Raw genomic sequence first — 19669 nt, 5'->3', positions numbered from 1 at the left:
CACGATCCACACTCCAAAGTCCCGATCTGAATCAAATGATTTGTGCACCGAAGTTTCGATCTAAATCAAATGATTCACGATCCGCACTCCAAAGTCCCGATCTAAACCAAATGATTCGCACAACGAAGTTTTAATCTAAATCAAATGATTTGCGATCCGCACTCCAAAGTCCCAATTTAAATCAAATGCTTCGTGCACCGAAGTCCTGATCTAAATCAAATTATTTACAAACCATCATTTCGATCTACATCAAACGTTTTATGATCCGCACTCCGAAGACCTGATGCAAATCAAATGATTTGCGAACCATCATTTCAGATCGTGACTTAGGAGCGTGGATGGCAAATCATTCATTTCGTAAAATGATTCACAAACCCAACCTGAAGTTACGGTCCGAAAAAGATTTGCGAATCTGCTCTAATCTAGATCAAATGATTCACCAAATGTGCTTCAAAGTACCGATCTAAATCAAATGATTCACACACCGAAGTTTGATCTAAATCCAATTATTCGCAATCCGCACTTCAAAGTCCCGATCTGAATCAAATGATTCGTGAACCATTATTTAGATCTAAATCAAAACATTTGCGATCCACACTCCAAAGTCCTGACCTAAATCAAATGATTTGCGAAGCATCATTTCAGACTTTTCACACAGGAGTGTGACATTTCAGACAGGAGTGTGGATGGCAAATCATTAATTTCGTAATATGATTCGCGAACACAATCTGAATTAAAAGATTCGCAAACCCGCTCCAAAGTTCTGGTCTAGATCAAATGATTCACCATACATGCTCCGAGGTCCCAATCTGAATCAAATCATTTGCACACTGAAGTTTCGATCAAATTCAAATGGTTCAAGTTCCGCACTCCAAAGTCCTGAGATGAAGCAAATGATTCACGAACCACCATTTCAGATTGTGACTTCGGAGTGCAGATGGCAAATCATTCATTCATAAAATTATTCCAAACCTGCTCCAAAGTTATGGTCTGAATCAAAAAAATTTGCGAACCTACTCCAAAGATCCGATCTACATCAAATGATTCACACACTGAAGTTTCTATTTAAATCAAATGATTTGCGACCTGCACAAGGAAATCCCGATCTGAATCAAATGATTCGTAACCAATAATTTTGATCTTAATCAAATGATTCAGGAACCATCATTTCAGGTCGTGACATTGGAGCACAGATGGTGAATCATTCATTTTGTAAAATGAGTCGCGAACCCACTCTGAAGCTCTGGTTTGAATCAAAAGATTCACAAACCCCCTCTGAAGTTCCAAACTAGATCAAATGATTCACTATACACGCACTGAAGTCCCGATCTGAATCAAATGATTCACGCACCAAAGTTTCGATCTAAATCAAAAGATATGTGAACCCGTTCCGAAGTCCTAATGTGAATCAAATTATTTGCACTCCAAAGAGCCAATTTCAGATTGTGACTTTGGAGCACAGATGGTGAATAATTCATTTCATAAAAAGGCATTAACATTTAAATGTGGTCAAAAATGTGTGAAAGAAAGATGTTTTGAAGGTACAAATTAAATAGTAGATATTAAGTCACAATGTTTAAAAAAAAACATTTTATTAAAAAAAAGAACGAACAGCACACTAAAAAGGCTGCCATGAGGAGATGAACGCTGATCAGCTTTAACATGTAACAGATATTGTTCTTCATGGTTCTACCAACACTAAAGTTCTACGCACACCATCCTTTCACTTTTTCCTGTTTTTTTTTTTTAACAAGCTTAAATAAATCACTTCAAACTCTTTCACTCTCTCTTCTCCTGGGACATCATGCATTATAACGGAGCACAACTATCCAAAACTGTAACAGACAGTGACTGAAAAAAAAAATTCACTCAAGTATTCCATGTGTAACTCTCACTTCAAACTGAAATCATAGTCAGCCCAGGAATTGAATGCCACAGACACTTTCGTGCAATGATGCAAAAGCTCCTGAGGCGCAGCAGTGAGCCGAGGGTCTGGGAACACAGTTTTCCCACCGACTCACAATGACTTCATCAGTTCAGTTCTACAGACTGAGCTGGTTCAGGAAGGAGGCAGTCTAGGGCCGCACCGCATCCGCCGAGGTTCCAGGCTCTCGCCGTGAGTGCCCAGCAGCACATGTGAAGTCAAGCAGACAGCTGCGACCCTTCAAGAGCGACTGCGGTCTTCGCTGCTGCCCACTAAAACCTTGCTGTAAAGTTTCTGCTGCTCCTCCTTGAAGACTTCTTTGACCTTTCCTCGTTTCAAACCACCATCCCTGTGAACATGCACAACACAGAAGTAGTTTTATTTCATTTTAAAATGTCAAAGTGCATATTTTTCAGTCACTTAATGCGTTTGACACTCTTTAATAAGTGAACTCACCACAACAAGTCTGCCAGTCCTCCCTTTCTAGCGATGGCTGCTTTGACCCTATTGGCAAACTGTACAGCGTCCTCCCCTTCCTGTAAAAATACGAATTTACAACTCACCTAAATATAGTGAAGGGGTGATCAAAGGAATCTGCAAAATGTTATTTATTTTACCAAAATAAGAGGGATCATACAAAATGCATGACATTTTGTATTTAGCACAGACCTGAATAAGATTTCACACAAAAGACAATTACATATAGTCCACAAGAGAAAATAATAGCTGAATTTATAAAAATGACAGTTTAAAAGTTTACATACACTTCTATATATACACAGCGTTTTTGTTTTAGTGATAGTTGTTCCTGAACAGTTAAACTGCCCGCTGTTCGTCAGAAAAATCCTTCAGGTCCCACAAATTCTTTGTTTTTTTTCAGCATTTTTGTGTATTTGAACCCTTTCCAACAATGACTGTATGATTTTGAGATCCATCCTTTCACACAGAGGACAACCAAGGGACTCGTTTGCAACTATTAAAGAAAGTTCAAACGCTCACTGATGCTCCAGAAGGAAAAATGATGCATTAAGAATGAATGAAGGTGTACATTTTTCTTATTTTGCTTAAATAAATAGATTTTTTATTTAGTTCTGCCCTTCAGAAGCTACAGATGATACTTACATGTCTGCCAGAAGACAAAGCAAGTCAAATTTACCCTGATCTTAAAATTCTAAGTTTTCACCCCCCAATTTAATGCATGTTTTTTCCTTCTGAAGCATCAGTAAGCATTTGAACCTTCTGTAATAGTTGCACATTGAGTCCCTCAGGTGTTCTCAGTGTGAAAAGTTGGATCAGGCGTTAGAAAGGGTTCAAGTACACAAAAAATGCTGAAAAACCAAAGAATTTGTGGAACCTGAAGGACTTTTCTGAAGGACAGCAAGCAGCTTAACGGTTCAGGACAAACAAGGGACTCATAAACAACTATCACTAAACAAAAAACACAGCTGTGGATCATTCAGTTAACAACACAGTATTAAGAATCAAGTGTATGTAAAGTTTTGAACAAGGTCATTTTCATAAATTCAACTATTATTTTCTCCCGTGGACTATATGTAAATGTCTTTTATGTGAAATATCTTATTCAGGTCAGTACTAAATAAAAAAAACATGCATTTTGTATGATCCCTCTTATTTTGGTAAAATGTTAATTTATTTTTTTCAGATTCTACAAGGCATATGTAAACTTCAACTGTAAATGTCTTTCCTGTCACTTTTGATAAATTTAATGCATCCTTGCTCAATAATTAAAAAAAAAGTATACATTTAAATTCTTACTGACCCCAAACTTTTAAACAGTAGTGTGTATATATAATGAAATATACGTCTCTTTTGAAGCTTCACCACTCACCATACGGCTCATTGGAGGAAGGTACCAGACACTGCACACAATGGCCCAACTGCTCATCATGTGCAGCAGGTAGTTCACCATCCCAAACTTGCTGCTGTTCCAGAACGCGTCACCAAAACGAGGGTCATACTGTCAAAATAACAGCAAACGTCTTTTAAAAATGCTTTATAAAACAATGAAGAAAGCATGTAACAGAAAAAGGAGGATGTTCTTACCTTTATTGCCACAGGGTATACAGTGCAGCCGATCTCAAAGCTTCCCTTCTTGAACATCATGACTGAGGTGTTGTTAATACAAGTTCCTTTAGAAAGAACAAAACAATGCATTTATCCCACATAAATTCATATACTTTTACATGAAATGGTAATATGAATAGCAGGAGTTTTAACACTCACCCTCTGGAAAAATAAGGATTGGCAGTTTGCTTGTGTCTGCAACATGGTCACTTAATCTAAAAAATAAAATGAGTTTGACTTTGACAAACATTTTGCTTGTAACTGCAAGCACACTAACACCCAAAAGTTTTTGAACAGTAAGATTTTTAATGTTTTTTTGAAAAGTCACTTCTGCTCACCAAGCCTGCATTTTCCTGATCCAAAATACAGCAAAAGCAGTCATACTGTGAAATATTTTTACTATTTAAAATAACTGCTTTCTATTTGACTATATTTTAAAATGTAATTTATTCCTGTGATCAAAGCTACATTTTCAGCATCATTACTCCAATCTTTAGTGTCACATGATCCATCAGAAATCATCCTAATATGCTGATTTGCTGTTTTTATTATTATTATCATCATCAATATTTAAAACAGTTAAGTACATTTTTTTTTTCAGGATTCCTGTGACTGGAGTAATGATGCTAAAAATTCAGCTTTGAAATCACAGAAATAAATTGAATTTTAAAATATATTCAAATAGAAGAGAGTTATATTAAATAGTAGAAATATTTCAAAATTGTACTGTTTTTGCTGTGCTCTGGATTAAATAAATGCAGGCTTAGTGAGCAGAACATTACAAATTTTCCTGTGCAAAAATTTCAATGGTAGTATAAATGCTGAAGGAGATTAGAAATGCAATGTTACCGTTTGGCCACTAGGTGTCGGTCCTTCACCTCAGACCTCTCAAACCAGATATGAGGACAGGCCTTCACCATTGCCCTCTGAATGACCCCCATCAGACCACCATGGACCTGACCCACCTGATCCACACAGAAAGACAGAGTTAATGCATATGTTCCATTTAATATCAACACTGAGCCAAAATCATCAACACAAACATAACACTACCATAGCGTAGCATCCATCACTGGCCAGAATGATGACGTCGATAGGTGAGGTGTGATTGGCCACACAGATTCCTCCATTTGTGGGTTTATTCTCACTTAAGGAAAAAACGTAAAGTATGAAAAATAAAACCAAAAACAGAGATCTATAATTGTGTTTAATACTGACATATGCAAGTGTTTGTGTGTCAGTACCTGTCATGGTAGGTGATGATAGCCGTGAGCGCTCTTACACAGATCCGGTAACACATCAGATGAACCTTGTCACTGAGATAATTCTTCATTCTGCCCATTAGAACGCACACACAAAAAGAATCAGTGTTACTGTTAATATATACATTTTCAAGCCAAAAGAGTTTCCTGTGATGCAAAGCTGACATTTCAGAATCAATACTCCAGTCTGTAGTGTCACATGATCCTTCAAAAATTATTATAATATGCTTATGTGGTGCTCAAGAGACATTTTTATTATCAAAGTTGAAAACACTTTGCTGTGTAATATTTCTGTGGAAACATGTTTCTCTTCAATTCTTTGATGAACTGAACGTTCACAAGTACAGCATTCATTTTAAAGAGAAATATTTTTATTACTATTAAAGTCTTTACTGTCATCTTTGAATGTAAATAATCTTTACTGAATAACAGTATTTTTGAATGGAGTTTTACATCGATGTTTTCACCGTTTTTTTCTTAATCCAAGCATAACTGAGCCCAACCGGTGGATCACAGGACAGACAGTAATAGCTAAGCATAGTCAACAATGATCAAGTATTTAAAGCCCAACACAACAGCCTCAGGTGTACCTTCCATTTGGAAACAGGCCAACGATTGACGTCAAAACCACGAGAAGGCCCACACCGGTGAAAGCAAGCGTGACCCTGTTAAGAGCAACACAGCAAATGTTAAAAGAGAAACCTAATAATGACACTGCCTAGTATAATCACAGCACAAACATTATGTCTGCATTTGAGCAAATGTCCTGGGCTAGTGAAGCTTATGAACAGCCTCAGGTGACTTGCACAAATTTTTCAGCATAGTTCTTTTGAATAAAAATACAAGGTGTTTGTTTTAACCTTGAGCACTTAGCATTTGGCACCTGAATGCCTTAAAACTGCTGATGGTTTAAAACTGCTGACAGTTTGAAACTGCTGACCTATGTCTGTTAAGGCTTGGAATCACGCCACATAGAGCTTTGACTATTTCTCACTGAAATACACTACATTGTTTTTAATCCAGAACAAGTTGTAGAACAGTAGGTGTTACAAACTTCGTCTTCAAAACACAAATTAAAATACTTCTGATGAAATCCGAGAGACTGAATGTGTCCTAGCACATTCAAGGTCCAAAAAGGTACCAAGAACATCAACAAAACAGTCCATGTGACATCAGTGGACCTTGAATGCGGTGGAACCCTTGCATTATATGAAAGCTCTTGGATTTCATCAGAAATATCTTAATTTGTGTTTTACGGGTTTGGAACATGAGGGTGAGTAATTAATGACAGAATCTTCTTTAAAGTGATTACCAACTTAAAAGCCACTACTATCACCAACGATATCCATCCACAAAGCATTCATGCAGTATCCATACATCTTCCTCTCACCTGAGTGGCAGTAGAAACCCATAGCGGATGAGCACTCCCACCCCCCAGAGCGCCGTGAGCCTGGTGCTGATGTGGTGGAAGTTGTAGTTGCTTCGGGTCAGCAGGTTCCAGGACTCCAGCTCCTCCGCCGTGAAGCGCTTGGTCACCTCGTCATCGACGATGCTCTCCACACCTCGCCGGCAGAAATAGAAGATGTCAGACATGTCAAACTCAGGCTCTGCACCGCCACGCCTCATTTCCTGGATCTCCTGTTCGAGGGACGCTGGCTCCTTAGCAATGATGCCTGGGGGAGGAGGGAAAAAAAGATCAGGGTTAGAATGATGTTGAAGATGTGACATTAATGGTAATGATCTTTTTAGTGTTGCACCATTGCTGTAGGGTTTGTAGAGATGCTGATTCTTCTCCCTGGCTCCTCGCTCCATTCTTAAGGTCGCCCACTGAAAACAGAATGAGAATTAGTTAAATTAAAAAAAAATCTCAAACTGGCATAGTTCAGCAGAGTATCCTGGTGTGGCCTCAAAGTAGTAATAATATATTTCAAACTGTGGTGTTTGCACAATTTAAAGGTGTGAACATTTTTATTGAACTACTTCGTCATGTTTTGGTGATGGATGATTCGTTTCACTAGGGAAGTAGATTATAGGAGTCATGGCATCTTAATTGAAACACTTAATCGTCCTTTTGTTACATGATGTTACATTTATTTTGTATCCCCAATGGCAGGCTGGACTGAGACCCCAAGAGACCTCATACAACTGTCATGAGGATAATGAAACAAACAACAGTCAAGCGGTAAACAGCCTTTGGGGAGCCAATTCCCCAGATTCACAGCCAGCCGTATAAAACACCACTGGGGAGGAGAACATAACAGCTGATCTGTGTGTCCTTGCTGAGTTCGGGAGTACAGCCAGAGCCTCTGAAACCACAACTACTGACAGTTCAACAGACTTTTAAAACAGTATTTTGGTTAAAATGGTTCCCAAAGCATCTGTCAATCACTTAAATCTCAATGTGTTAAATTAAGTGCTTAGTATTTACTTCCTGCAAAGGGGCAGCCCAGAACAAAGCTACAGAAGTTAACATTGTATTAAATGCCAGATGGGTCATTTCGTGTCCACTCAAATTTCTGACTCTGCTAATATTTTTTTCTGAAGAAACAAACATTTATAGTGATGAAAGCCAAAATATTAAATGTCATGGATGAATATTCACAGAGTAATCAACTGTTTTGTAAAAGAGGGTCAAAATGGCAATTTGAGATTCAGAGCCAAATTACAGGGGGTTAAAAATGACTTCAGAAAGATAACAGCATCATGATGTTATTTTTTTACACAGAGAATGGATGGTCTGTTAGTAAAATCTGTTGACTTTAGCAATCTTTGTTGCATTATGTTCCAAAGGTGTCCATTCAAAAATGGAGAAACAGCACTTTAAGTTTTTTTCTCCCAAGTATGGATGCAAGTAACTCAAGAAGTATTATAGATATCTTAATGCCCTTTTAGATATTGTGTCCTAACAAACTTCCAATTTGGCGTCTTAATTTTGAAAGCCCTATATGGTTTAGGCCCAGAGATATTTGATTTTCAATATGGCTCCAGGAATAAATGTCTTGTAGACATTTTCAGTGGTCAAAAACGAAATGTGGATCACTTTGCAAACATATGAGACTTCTTTTCTTTTAAAGAGTAATGTCTGGAGAACAAATAATATTGGAACTAGAGTATGTATCTTGTTTCCTTCTTTCAGAACAATTGCATTGAATACACCCGAGTGCCATAAATATTATTTTTCCAAAGTTTACGTGCCTATAACTCAAGTAGCGTTTTTTTCTGAAATTGGGTTGATTTGACACTGAATGACCAAGGCACAGTTTATTGTGTAACCAAAGAAGTTTTTTGAACATTTTTTAAACTCATTCTTCAAGGCAAGTGCTCCAAGAAGCTGCATTTTAATTAAACAGAGTAAATTATTTATTGCAGGTTTCATAGTTCTACAGATTGTTAGTGACCACTGAAAAGAAGAGTCTGTTTGCTTTTTTGTTATATAATTTCAGATATTTAAGATTATATGACCCTAACTTGATCAAACTGAATTTAAGATATTCTGTGATTTTTTAAAGACCCACAGGAACTAGAGGTGTGCTATATACAGTAGTCAACATTTGAAGTGGATCAACACCTATTATCAAAGTTGTCCTAAAACTAAAACAAAACCCGTTCTTGTCTTTGAACAACTTTGATTAACTTTTTTGATCCACTTCAAATGTTGACTACTGTATATCGATAATATCACAATTGTTGTTTTAACAATGTGCGATTTGACATGTATTCGATATCGGTTCAATTGCAATTACTTATTACCAGCAACTTGCAGCCACCTACCTACTTTTAATTTCACATTTAAATGAACTTTTCTTTAATTTCACATTTAAAAATGTGATATTAAAATATCAGTATTTAACATTTTGTTTAAATTAAAATTTCAAAACATTGACTACGTTTACATGGGCAAGAATAATGCGATTATTTCCAATAATCAGAGTAAGGACTTAATCGCATTATGATGTTTACATGTCAAGAGCAAAGTTCTTCACTCCGGTTTACATGGAATTTCCATTATTCCTATTATTCCTATTGTCCGTCAATGAATTGCATTATGTTCATATCGCGCAAAGTCCAGTTTCCTAAGCTCCCTAAAAGTGTGTCGCCTTTTTCGCCATCGTCGTTTCTAATCTACAGACAGGCGCCAGAATATTTTCTCTAACTGGGCTAACGGGGGGCTAGTACAATATGTGGGGGTGCTAAGAAAATAATCGATATTCGTGTAAATATCGTAAAAGTTACTTAATGAAGAAATTGTGTCTTTTTTCTTTTTAAAGAAAAGCAGCTCTGGTAGCCTACACACCATATTTAACAGAAGTAGCCTATAATTTAAATTTTATTTAAAACGGCCTTTTAAATTATATTTAAAACTGACACGAACGAAAAAAATAGACACAAACTTAAAACAAGCCCTGCATTCCAGCCCGAGCCCGACGGGCAGCAGTGAGCGCGCCTTCAGCGCATTTTTTTTTAGGAGTTCCACAAATCCGCAATCAAGGCTAACGCATTTGCCTCACGATTGCCTAAAGATTCCTGTTCCTGAAGAAGAGAGCCCATTCCATTTTTTTTTATAGAAAAAGCACATCAATTTGTTGGTATTGTTTTTGAGGGCACGCAAATATACATAAATCCTTAACAGTTACGAATAATAGCTATTACTCTTACCTTTACGTGTAAAAAAGTCAGCGTATTTTAAGATGTTTGCAATGCAAGTGATTACACTTGCTACTTCATGTCCAGTAAAGCGAGCGTTTAGCATCCACTCTCCGCACAGACGATAGAATATGAGTCTAATAACAGCGCACATACAGGTTAAACGTTTAAAACTAACATTTGATATGCTTGAACTCTTTAATATCTATAGATTTTATTTTAGGCAAGTCGTGATGATTTAAGAAAGCTAAATTGATCAAGCATATGAACTCACCATCTGCCGCTGGTCGCTTCTTAAAAAAAAAAAAAAAAAAAAAAAAGAAACTTAGCCTATATTTAACGGAAAAAAATGCTTTAAACTTTTTTCTAAATTAACTTTAAAAAAAACTGAAACGAAATATAATTACATTGTCATTTGGCCTATATACAAAACTGAACTATTTTAATAGCTAAAAAAAAATGTTTTGGGAGAAGTGGCCAAAAAGACGACCTTGGGTCGGAGTCTGGCCAGTCTATTACCAAGAATTCTGCCAAGAGCTGGGCTAGATTTTAGGCCTATTCAGGGCTCTATACACAAAGCAACGAAAAAACCTGTTACATGCAAAGGAAAGACTTCAAAGCTGGACAGCACCATGCGCTCCGTGAGACTGGGTTGTGCGCTCAACATTAACACAATTCATATGAATGCGTAATTCAACTGTGTATACTTTACACTTATATTAAAATTTAAATGAACGGCACGTCTCAATCTTAGTGATGATGTAATGGATTAAATGTAGCCTAATGGACGAAACTGCGCTCACATGACGCGTGTGTAAGGATATTGTGACAAACAGCACGAGACAGCAGTACTCCTCTATCTCAGCTGGTTGGGGGGCTAAATCGAGATATTAAAAATTCTAATGGGGCTATATAGCCCCCTAGCCCCTTTGTAGAGCAGTCCCTGTCTGCAAGTAGGTGGCACGTCATTCGTGTAAGTCACGAGCGCATGCGCACTCTGGTCAAAGCGGCAATACTGCGATTAAGGTGTTTACATGCCGGTATACTTCGATTAAAATCGGCGTGCGCCACCTATGTTAATACGATTATGCTTGCTGCGATTATGAGCTTAATCGCATTATTATAATCGAAGTATTGCGTTTACATGAGGAAAAGTTTAATCGCAATATTGCCAAAATCTCATTATAATCGCATTAAGAGGGTCCATGTAAACGCACTCATTGTTTATGCACTTGTAACTACGATTCAATGAAACCATGTCCCTCTGAGCTGCATTAAACAGTGTGTAAATACATCTAAATGCCACTTCAGATGCAGCTTCTGTTTCCTCTGCATTGCAAACGTGAATTTTGTTGATACTGATTTTATTTGCCTGGTAATAGCCCAAAAATGTCTTAGTCTATTTTTTTCTATCACTGCTGTGAACATCTGCAATATATATTCTAATTATCGTTATCCCAGAGACATAGAGAGACGCTGTAACAGGAACCCTGTGGATATTTTCTTTATTTTGCCTTGTTTATCTACACCTGCACATGTATGTACACGTGTACACACAACATTTGATGTTGCTGAAACTGCATCTGAATATTCCCTTAGGGATCATTAAAGTGGATTAGCCAAGCAAGGACAGCAGCTGAGCACCGAGTGTGGAAAGATGTTCACGCACTGTGTAAAAAGTAAACAGTGACTCTCGAGGGCACTGATGATGCTGTGACTCAGGGAGATGCGGAAGCTAAGGTCGGGATAGAGAACGAGTGAACAGTCAAGCTGCTTGTCAGACTAAATCTTGCTCCCCTGTTCAGGGTCACAGGACAGCAGAGTACGGGGAAGTTAGTCACTGGAAAAAAGCCATCTGGAGTTTCTTAGGGAGTCTGGAGAGGGTCGAAACGAGTGACTACATTAGCCCAGATGGATGAGTGGAGAGTGGCACCATAGGAAATCATCCAAATCTATTTTACACACACACCTCTTACTGCCATGCATTAAGCAAACAAATGATTGCAACAATTAGGAACACTTAGACACCACAGGATTTGGAAAAAAATATTAAAAGACTAAAAATTATTCTTGATTCATCCCAATTACAGAGTAAGGATGCAAATCTCTTTCATTAAATCATGCATTAGAACTATTGATTTGCACCAAGATATCCAAAGTATGTGAAATCTTTGATACTTGCTGTCAGGTCCAAAAAGAGAATCCTCAAGAATCAAGAACAGGCCAGTGTTTCAACATTTCTGGGTGAAAATTTCTGAAACAGAACTGCATGACAAAAAACAGCATTGCCAAAATGTGCTATATTCCAATAAAATTTTGAATAGCTATAGTCATTGCTTAAATATTAGGGGAAAAAAGAACAATTTCCTAGAGACATCAATAATATTGGTATCAGTGATACTCGCCTTCAGTCATAAAAATATTTACCAAATATTAAAAATATACAGTCTTTATGTTGCTTCTACATTAACTTTAATGTTAGGTGGGACAATTAACTGTGATTAATTTCAGAAAAAATGTCCAAGTAATTCGTTTTTTTTTTTTTATTCGATTGACAGCACTAAAATAAATATATAGATGTACTATTAAAATAAATATATACTATTATTTTTATACTATTATTTAATATTATTTTATTATTTTACTATTATTAGTACTGTCATTTTAGTTATAATGTATATTAAAATTATTTTTATATCACTTTTAAATTTACATTGAAATAAGCTATTCAAATAGTAATATTTCTTTTAATTTTTTTTAGTAATTGCTATATTTTTTGTTTAGTAATAAAATAACATTATTATTATTATTATTATTATATTATTTATATAGCCATATTAATATATCTTGGAAAAATTGCGCAGCTCAACAAACATGAATTGTTTTAAAGCGCAACTTTTATATATACGCAATAAATATATGTGCTGTGTGTTTCACTAGTATTGTCATTTTACAGTTGTGATGTAATTTTTTTTTTGTAATAATAATAATAACAAGTTATTTTTTGTAGGCTTACTAATACTACTAGTCAAAAGATTTTGGACAGTAATATCTTCAATGTTTTTTAAAGAAGTCTCTTCTGCTCACCAATCCTGCTTTTATTTGTGCCAAAATACAGCAAAAGCAGTAATATTGTGAACTATTTTTACTTTTTAAAAGAACTGCCTTCTATTTCAATATATTTTAGTATGTAATTTATTCCTGTGAACAAATTATACAATTTTTTATAAAATTATTAATGTATTTGCTGTGATGTTAATGCATGTTTACTGAATAAATGCAATAATTTCTTTTAAAATAAAATAAATTGAACTGAGCCCAAACTTTTATATAGTAGTTTACCTGACTCAGTGTAGGACAGACTAACATTTAGTGACCTTTTATGTTTTTAGGTTTACTTTTTCACATAAATTCAAATAAAAAGCTGCATGTTGATTATATAAAGCACAAAGAATTTCCATTGCACGTTCTTAACATGCATTAGAGGAAACACATTTCTAAAACTAGCACTTGTGGCATTCACAATCTCACCCAGAAATTCACACCTTTTAAAACTTTGAAACTGCCAAAGTCCTGCAACAATGCATGTTGTCCAATTAGTTTTGACGACGAAAAAAAATGTGACAGTACAGAATAAAGTGAGGTAAAGTCAAACGACAGCCAGACCCTCCAGACTTACTAATTTAGTCAATTGTGAATCTATGTTCTATTTTGAGCCTCTGGCATCCTTAGTGAAGGGAAAGACTGCTGACTGCAACTGAACTTAGTAAAAACATTGAGCAAAAGACTCCCTGAATGACCTTCCAACTTTTATTACAACATTTCCGCTGCACCACAAAGAGGCCATCAAACCTGTTTTACTTTTCCGCAACTCCTTGAATATTCTTGTTGAGTAATTACTGTAAAACAACACATAATCAACTCACCTCAAAAAGCTTGATGAGGGACTTCATATACAGTCTGCGGATCCCAAAGGACACACCGAAGATGGCAGGTACGATTATGAACACCAGAAGAAGGGTGAACCACACCGTGAAAGAGATGCCCAAGAGCATACAGATCAGGCTGTCGAATGGGAAGAGGTAGGACTCCATCTTGACCAAAACGTGGAGACTGGACGATTCAAAGGTGACAAAATTACCTAAAAACAGACTGCTGGACTGCCTCAAAATGCCTCAATTTCTGAAGCCTACGCTGAAACACGGCCTTCATGGGCATACAGGGAAAAATTATCATTTAAGCCTGAAACAATGGACAAATATCCATCAACACTACGGACATATTAGTGGGACACGTCAAGGTTCAGAAAACCCTGATTTATATATCCAATCCTTCCTGCTATTAAGTCTCTTGGGAAGAATATTGTGCTTCAGTGAGCTATATATAACGGTCTCACATCAGTCCACTGCCATTTCTGTCATATCTAGAAAGAGAGGAAAGAAAAACAAAGAAATTTGAATATGATGATTTGACATAAGATCATAATAAACTGCTCATATAACACATTCCTGCATTATTTACGAAATGAAATTAAGTGCCTTACCCCGCTTTTAGATCAAATATTTAAAGCAGAATTATACTGTAAACAATGAAATGTGTTGATAAACACTATTAAATGGACTGTAATGGACAACTGAAAAGCACTTACAAAGCTAAATTTCTAAATACAACACTCTAAACGCATTCTTCATCTTAATTTCTGAGATAAATGTCAATTACAGCTCAAAAAAAATAAATTGATCAAAAACGCAGCTGTATGAAACATTGTTCGTTATACAGATATAAATGACTGGATGCTAAAGCGCTAATCCCCAGCTTCTCTTTTAAAACGTAATTAACCGCCAAACGTCTTTAACTGTATGAAAACCGCTGACGTTTACACTGACCTTATCCCGGAAGATGGCGTTTAAATGCTGATTTGTCTCCTCAATAAAACACTACATTGAAATTTGAGCATCGTGGGATGCTGCTGCTGCTGTTGTTGTTGTTATGCAACAAGTTTAAGCGCATCATCAGCGCCGCGAGGAGGCTCGGCTGCCGCAACTTCCGCTTCCGGTGGGCTCGGCTGCTTCGACATCGGCTGAGGATGATCGTCCCTCCTACCGCTGATCTCCGCGCAGTTGTTCAAGAGTGGATAGTCGAAGGGAAAGCTGCTTCCAGAACAGCGGCACCTGCAATATTAATTTTGTTAAATATATTTTAATTAACAGTTAAAATATTTTTTATTTACATTTATTAAAACAAAAACAATTTTTTTTTTCTTTTTGTTATATAATGGATATCACACTAAAGTGGTTTTGTAAGCCATATTTTCATTTGCTAGCTACTTTTCAAATACATTTATGTATTTTATTCCATGGCGTAGGTTTGGCATCGGTGGGGGCATAACCTCAGACAGGAGATTTATTTGTTTGATCAAAATTATTGCTAGGGACAATTTAGTAGTTGCTGGATATTGGGTGTAAGCTTCCCTAAATTCTACACCCTTGACAATAATAACAAGCAATGTCTGACTTTGGAAACTAGGTCTCTCCTTAAATATGAAAATATCCAAATTTCACAAAAAGCTAATGGACATAACTATAAATCAGACATTGAAGTGAGTTGCTGTTTTTGTCACTGTTCTGAGGAAGATGGCATTCACTTGTTTGACAAAGTACCCACACAGAGAAAACTTGGTCAGATTTTTTTAATGTTCATCCAATCTCATTTCGTAAGTGACTCCCCTGGTAAAAAACAAAACAAAACAAAAAAACAACTAAAACCAGCCTAGGCTGGTTGGCTGCTTTTAGCTGGTCAACCAGCCTGATTTTAGCTAGTCTCGCGTAGCCAGACCTTCAGACTGACGGCTGAAGGTCTGGAATTCATGGCAGCTTTCATTGGCCAAGGCCCGCCCATAAGGCCATTTAACCGGCATGTCAAACAACCAATCACAGTTTGTTTCGTTCAGCGTCACGTTTCGGGGTCTGGTAATGCCCCCACAACAGACTGGCGTGCAACAAGTCAGTCATTGAAATAACCAGCATTGAAAGTTAAATAAGAAGAGGGAGAGCAAGCAGTAAGTCAGTAATTTGTTCGCGAACGTCACACATATGTATAACAACAATGGCGTCTGCATGAGCACATTTTAGCAAAACGCCGAGTAAATCAGTCTGCGCTTTGTTTCCCGGTGGACCGAAAATAAACGCGACCCTCGCGTCTCCCAGAAATCCGGTAAATTCAACTAATCAGATGACGACTTCAACATTCCTGAAGTGTTTCCAGTTAAGTGTACCATATGCATCAGACGTTTAGCCAACGTTCCGTGGGCGTGACGTCTGAGGCTGAGACTAGGTTTTAGCGGGTCATAGCTGGTCAGTAGGCTGGTTTTAGAGGGGTTTTGGCAACTTTTTCAGGCTGGGAAACCACCAGCTACTTCCAGCTTAAACCAGCTAACACCAGTCAACCAGCCTAGGCTGGTATTAGCTGTTTTTTTTTTCAGCAGGGTCCCTGTTGAAAAAAAACAGCATATGCTGGTAAAGGCTGGAATACACTACACGACTTTTAAAATCTGAACAGATTTTTTTAAACAATAGGCATCATACACTTACCAACTTTGTAAACGGTGACAAAGGAAAACTGGCCATCATACACTTACAAGACTGAGGATAATACACTAGTAGATTCTGAAGTCGTTCCGATCACAAACTCGTGCAGAAACTTGTGCCTTGTTAGTAGGAGACGCATAACAAATGAAAACAATATGCATTCTAAAATTGGCTGAAATATCAAATATGTAATCTGTCAACTCAGATCTGCAGACTGGCTCTGACTTTCAGCAACTAGCCTCAACTTCTCCAGACTGTAAATCGGTGAAAAATCGGGGTGGCAAAAATCACATAGTGAGGGAAGTCACATAGTGGGGCAGTCGTGGCCTAATGGTTAGAGAGTCAGACTTGTAACCCAAAGACCCAAAGATGGAAGGTTGCAGGTTCGAGTCTCAGGTCCGGCAGGGATTGTAGGTGGGGGGAGTGAATGTACAGCACTCTCTCCACCCTCAATACCACGACTGGGGTGAGTCCCTTGAGCAAGGCACCGAACCCCCAACTGCTCCCCGGGCGCCGCAGCAATGGCTGCCCACTGCTCCGGGTGTGTGTTCACGGTGTGTGTGTGTTCACTACTGTGTGTGTGCACTTGGATGGGTTAAATGCAGAGCACAAATTCCTAGTATGGGTCACCATACTTGGCCTCACGTCACCTCCTTTCCTTTCCTTTAATGTATTCCAAGCTTTAGGTAGGTTTTAATGTTGGTTAAACTGGTTTATGGTTTATTAGGTAAATCCTTGGCCAGCACATGACCAGCATAAACCAGCTAAAGACCAGCTTAAACCAGCATCAAAACTATCTAACCAGCATATGCTGTTTTTTTTTCACCAGGGGTGCCTTTCTGTTTTAAAGACTTTTTTTTATTGTTTGTGTGACTACTCAAAAGGGAATATGGGAAATATAACTTAATTATTTAGTGTTTTCGGTTACTGTTGCTAAGCTTCACATACATAAACAAAAATCTGTCTCTAAGCCACTACCCAGCAGACACATGATACGTTGATATTTGGTTAAATTTCGGTTGCGACGTCAGGTGATCAAAATTCAATATCAATTCAACATCTAGTGTCAGTGCTAATTTGATCTGCAATTCCAACATCAGCTGACATTGATATTTGTTGTTTTTAATTTTGTGTAACCGAAATCCAACGTTAAGTCAAAAGTGGCGTCAAATACTGAAGTCAACACGATTTTTATTCTCAACCAAAATGTTCAACATCATGTCCAACGTCAACCTGACGCTATATTGACGTTTTGTGCCTGCTACTGTAAGTACTTTCTTTGTATATGGAAGTATATGGAAGCTATCCAAAGTTTAGTGGTTTCGCAAATCTTTTAATTCAGATTGGAACTTTGGAGTGCGAAAGTGCGAATCATTTGATTCAGATCGGGACTTCGGTGATGGTTTGCACATCATTATTGTGACTTCAGAGGGCTTATGGTGAATAATTTGATTGAGGTTAGAACTTCGGAGTGGTTTCGTGAATCTTTTGATTCAGACTTGAATTTCGGAGCAGGTTCGCAAATCATTTTGCGAATTGAATGATTTGATTGGGACTTCAGAGTGGTTTTGTGAGTCTTTCGATTCAGATCAGAACTTCAAAGTGGCTTCACAAATCATTTTGCAAATGATTCGCATTCCACACTCTAAAGTCATGATCTTAAATAAGCGCGGATCGCAAATCATTTAGATTTTAATCAGAACTTTGGAGCGAATTTGCAAATTGTTTGATTTAGATCAGAACTGCAGAGAGCAGCATTTGATTTAGATTGGGACTTCGGAGCAGGTTCTGATATAAATCAAATGATTTGATCTTTTCTCCGAAGTTCTGGTCTGAATATTCTCGAGCTATTATTTCAGATCGTGACTTCGGAGCCCATTAAATTTTACTAATTGAATGATTTGCGAACCCACTCTGAAGTTCCAATCTCAAATGATTTGCATTATGCGAAGTTCCGAACTTGCTAGTTTTATGCCATTAACTGAAATAAAAGAAAAAAGTATAGTTTAAAAAAAAGTTTACAAATAAAATATATATTTTTTCCATTCCAAAGATAACATTCAACACAAATCTAACATATTCAGGTGAGGTAATTGGTTTATCGCTAACTGAACACTCCATTAATATAATAAGCAGCACCTAAAAATTCATGTTATATGTAACCATTGTGCATTAAGATCAATTTTTTTTTCATCAATTAATTATTACACATAAAATAATCAAACTATTTATTTACTTATTGTCATTTTTTTATTCAAAAAGTCTTGTGAGTCTGTTGTGCACCATTTCAAATTAAATGCCAGCTTTGAAATTAGCCTTAATTTGATATTTTGTTTCATGCACTGTTAGTAGACAAATCACTAAAACAGTGTAAAAAATGTGTTTAGAAGTTTATTTTTTGAAAGTCATCCAATTTCTTATCTTCTCAAATGTTTCTGCAGCACATTTGCCCTTACAAACAAACACAGTTAGGCTGTGTTCACACTTGGCGTCTTTTTTGACAAGAAAAAGTTGACTAGGGCGTTTTTTTAGGAAAAAAAAAGCTGGCAGCGCTCAGTTACAAAAAGCAGCCGAGTGCGTCTTTTTGTCGCTATAACAACAGCTGCAACAGTAGCGTAGTGCTGTGTGGTGAAGAAATGTCGAGAAAGAGCCTCTTTGTGATGTATATTATGATAGAGTTGTTTACTCATATCATACAACTCCTTGTGCTCCGAAACTAGTACGATAAGTTTATCTACCGGCAACTTCTCCGTTTTTTCTTGTTGTTTTTGTTGTTATGGAAACGATAGGTCCCGCTACTCGCTTGTCATTGGTCAGCTGTCAAAAAAGCGCTTGACGTAGGGCGTTTTCTTCAAAAAAGTTCAACTTTTTTCAACTTAAAAAGACGCTCTGAGCTGCAAAAAAAGACGCCGGCGGTGGCGTTTAAAAAAAGCGCTAGGGCTTTTTTGAAAAGACGGTTTACTCCATAGGATTAGAATGTAAAACAGACGCTGGCAGTTTGAAAAAGGACGCCAAGTGTGAACACGGCCTTACCTCAGTGTTTTTTGTTATTTCCCAGTTTGACCGTCTAAAAACGGCTTATTTCATTCCTGTAGCAGAAAGCATTGTGATTTGAAAAACTGACATTTATAAATTAAATGCTTCACCAAAATAATACTATTAAGTCC

The 19669-nt window shown here is 37.1% G+C and overlaps 1 protein-coding gene across 1 annotated transcript; it reads right to left on the bottom strand.

The window, feature by feature from the left end:
* Nucleotides 1–1589: 1589 nt before the first annotated feature.
* On the bottom strand, nt 1590–14920 carry gpat4 (glycerol-3-phosphate acyltransferase 4). Its single transcript, XM_073829565.1, has 13 exons — nt 14802–14920; nt 13842–14338; nt 7029–7098; nt 6662–6944; nt 5862–5936; nt 5254–5343; nt 5063–5156; nt 4859–4974; nt 4169–4224; nt 3989–4074; nt 3774–3902; nt 2381–2460; nt 1590–2273 (listed from the first exon to the last, which is right to left on the bottom strand). Exons 2-13 carry the CDS (start codon nt 14007–14009, stop codon nt 2165–2167), a joined length of 1356 nt encoding a protein of 451 aa, XP_073685666.1. The 5' UTR covers nt 14010–14338; nt 14802–14920; the 3' UTR covers nt 1590–2164.
* Between the last annotated feature and the right edge of the window lie 4749 nt (nt 14921–19669).

This window comes from Garra rufa, chromosome 23, assembly GCF_049309525.1.
Source record: "Garra rufa chromosome 23, GarRuf1.0, whole genome shotgun sequence".
Taxonomy (NCBI): Eukaryota; Metazoa; Chordata; class Actinopteri; order Cypriniformes; family Cyprinidae; genus Garra; species Garra rufa.
Note: the sequence above shows the minus strand (reverse complement) of the source record. Positions and strands in the feature narration are given on the sequence as shown.

What these genes read in the sequence shown, in the direction of transcription:
- gpat4 (XM_073829565.1), bottom strand. Translation starts at nt 14,009, where the DNA reads ATGGAGTCCTACCTCTTCCCATTCGACAGCCTGATCTGTATGCTCTTG. An exon ending in GTGATGGATGCTACGCTATG is followed by an intron (nt 4,975 to 5,062) that starts GTAGTGTTATGT and finishes TGTGTGGATCAG; the next exon opens with GTGGGTCAGGTCCATGGTGG. An exon ending in CGACACCTAGTGGCCAAACG is followed by an intron (nt 4,225 to 4,858) that starts GTAACATTGCAT and finishes TTTATTTTTTAG; the next exon opens with ATTAAGTGACCATGTTGCAG.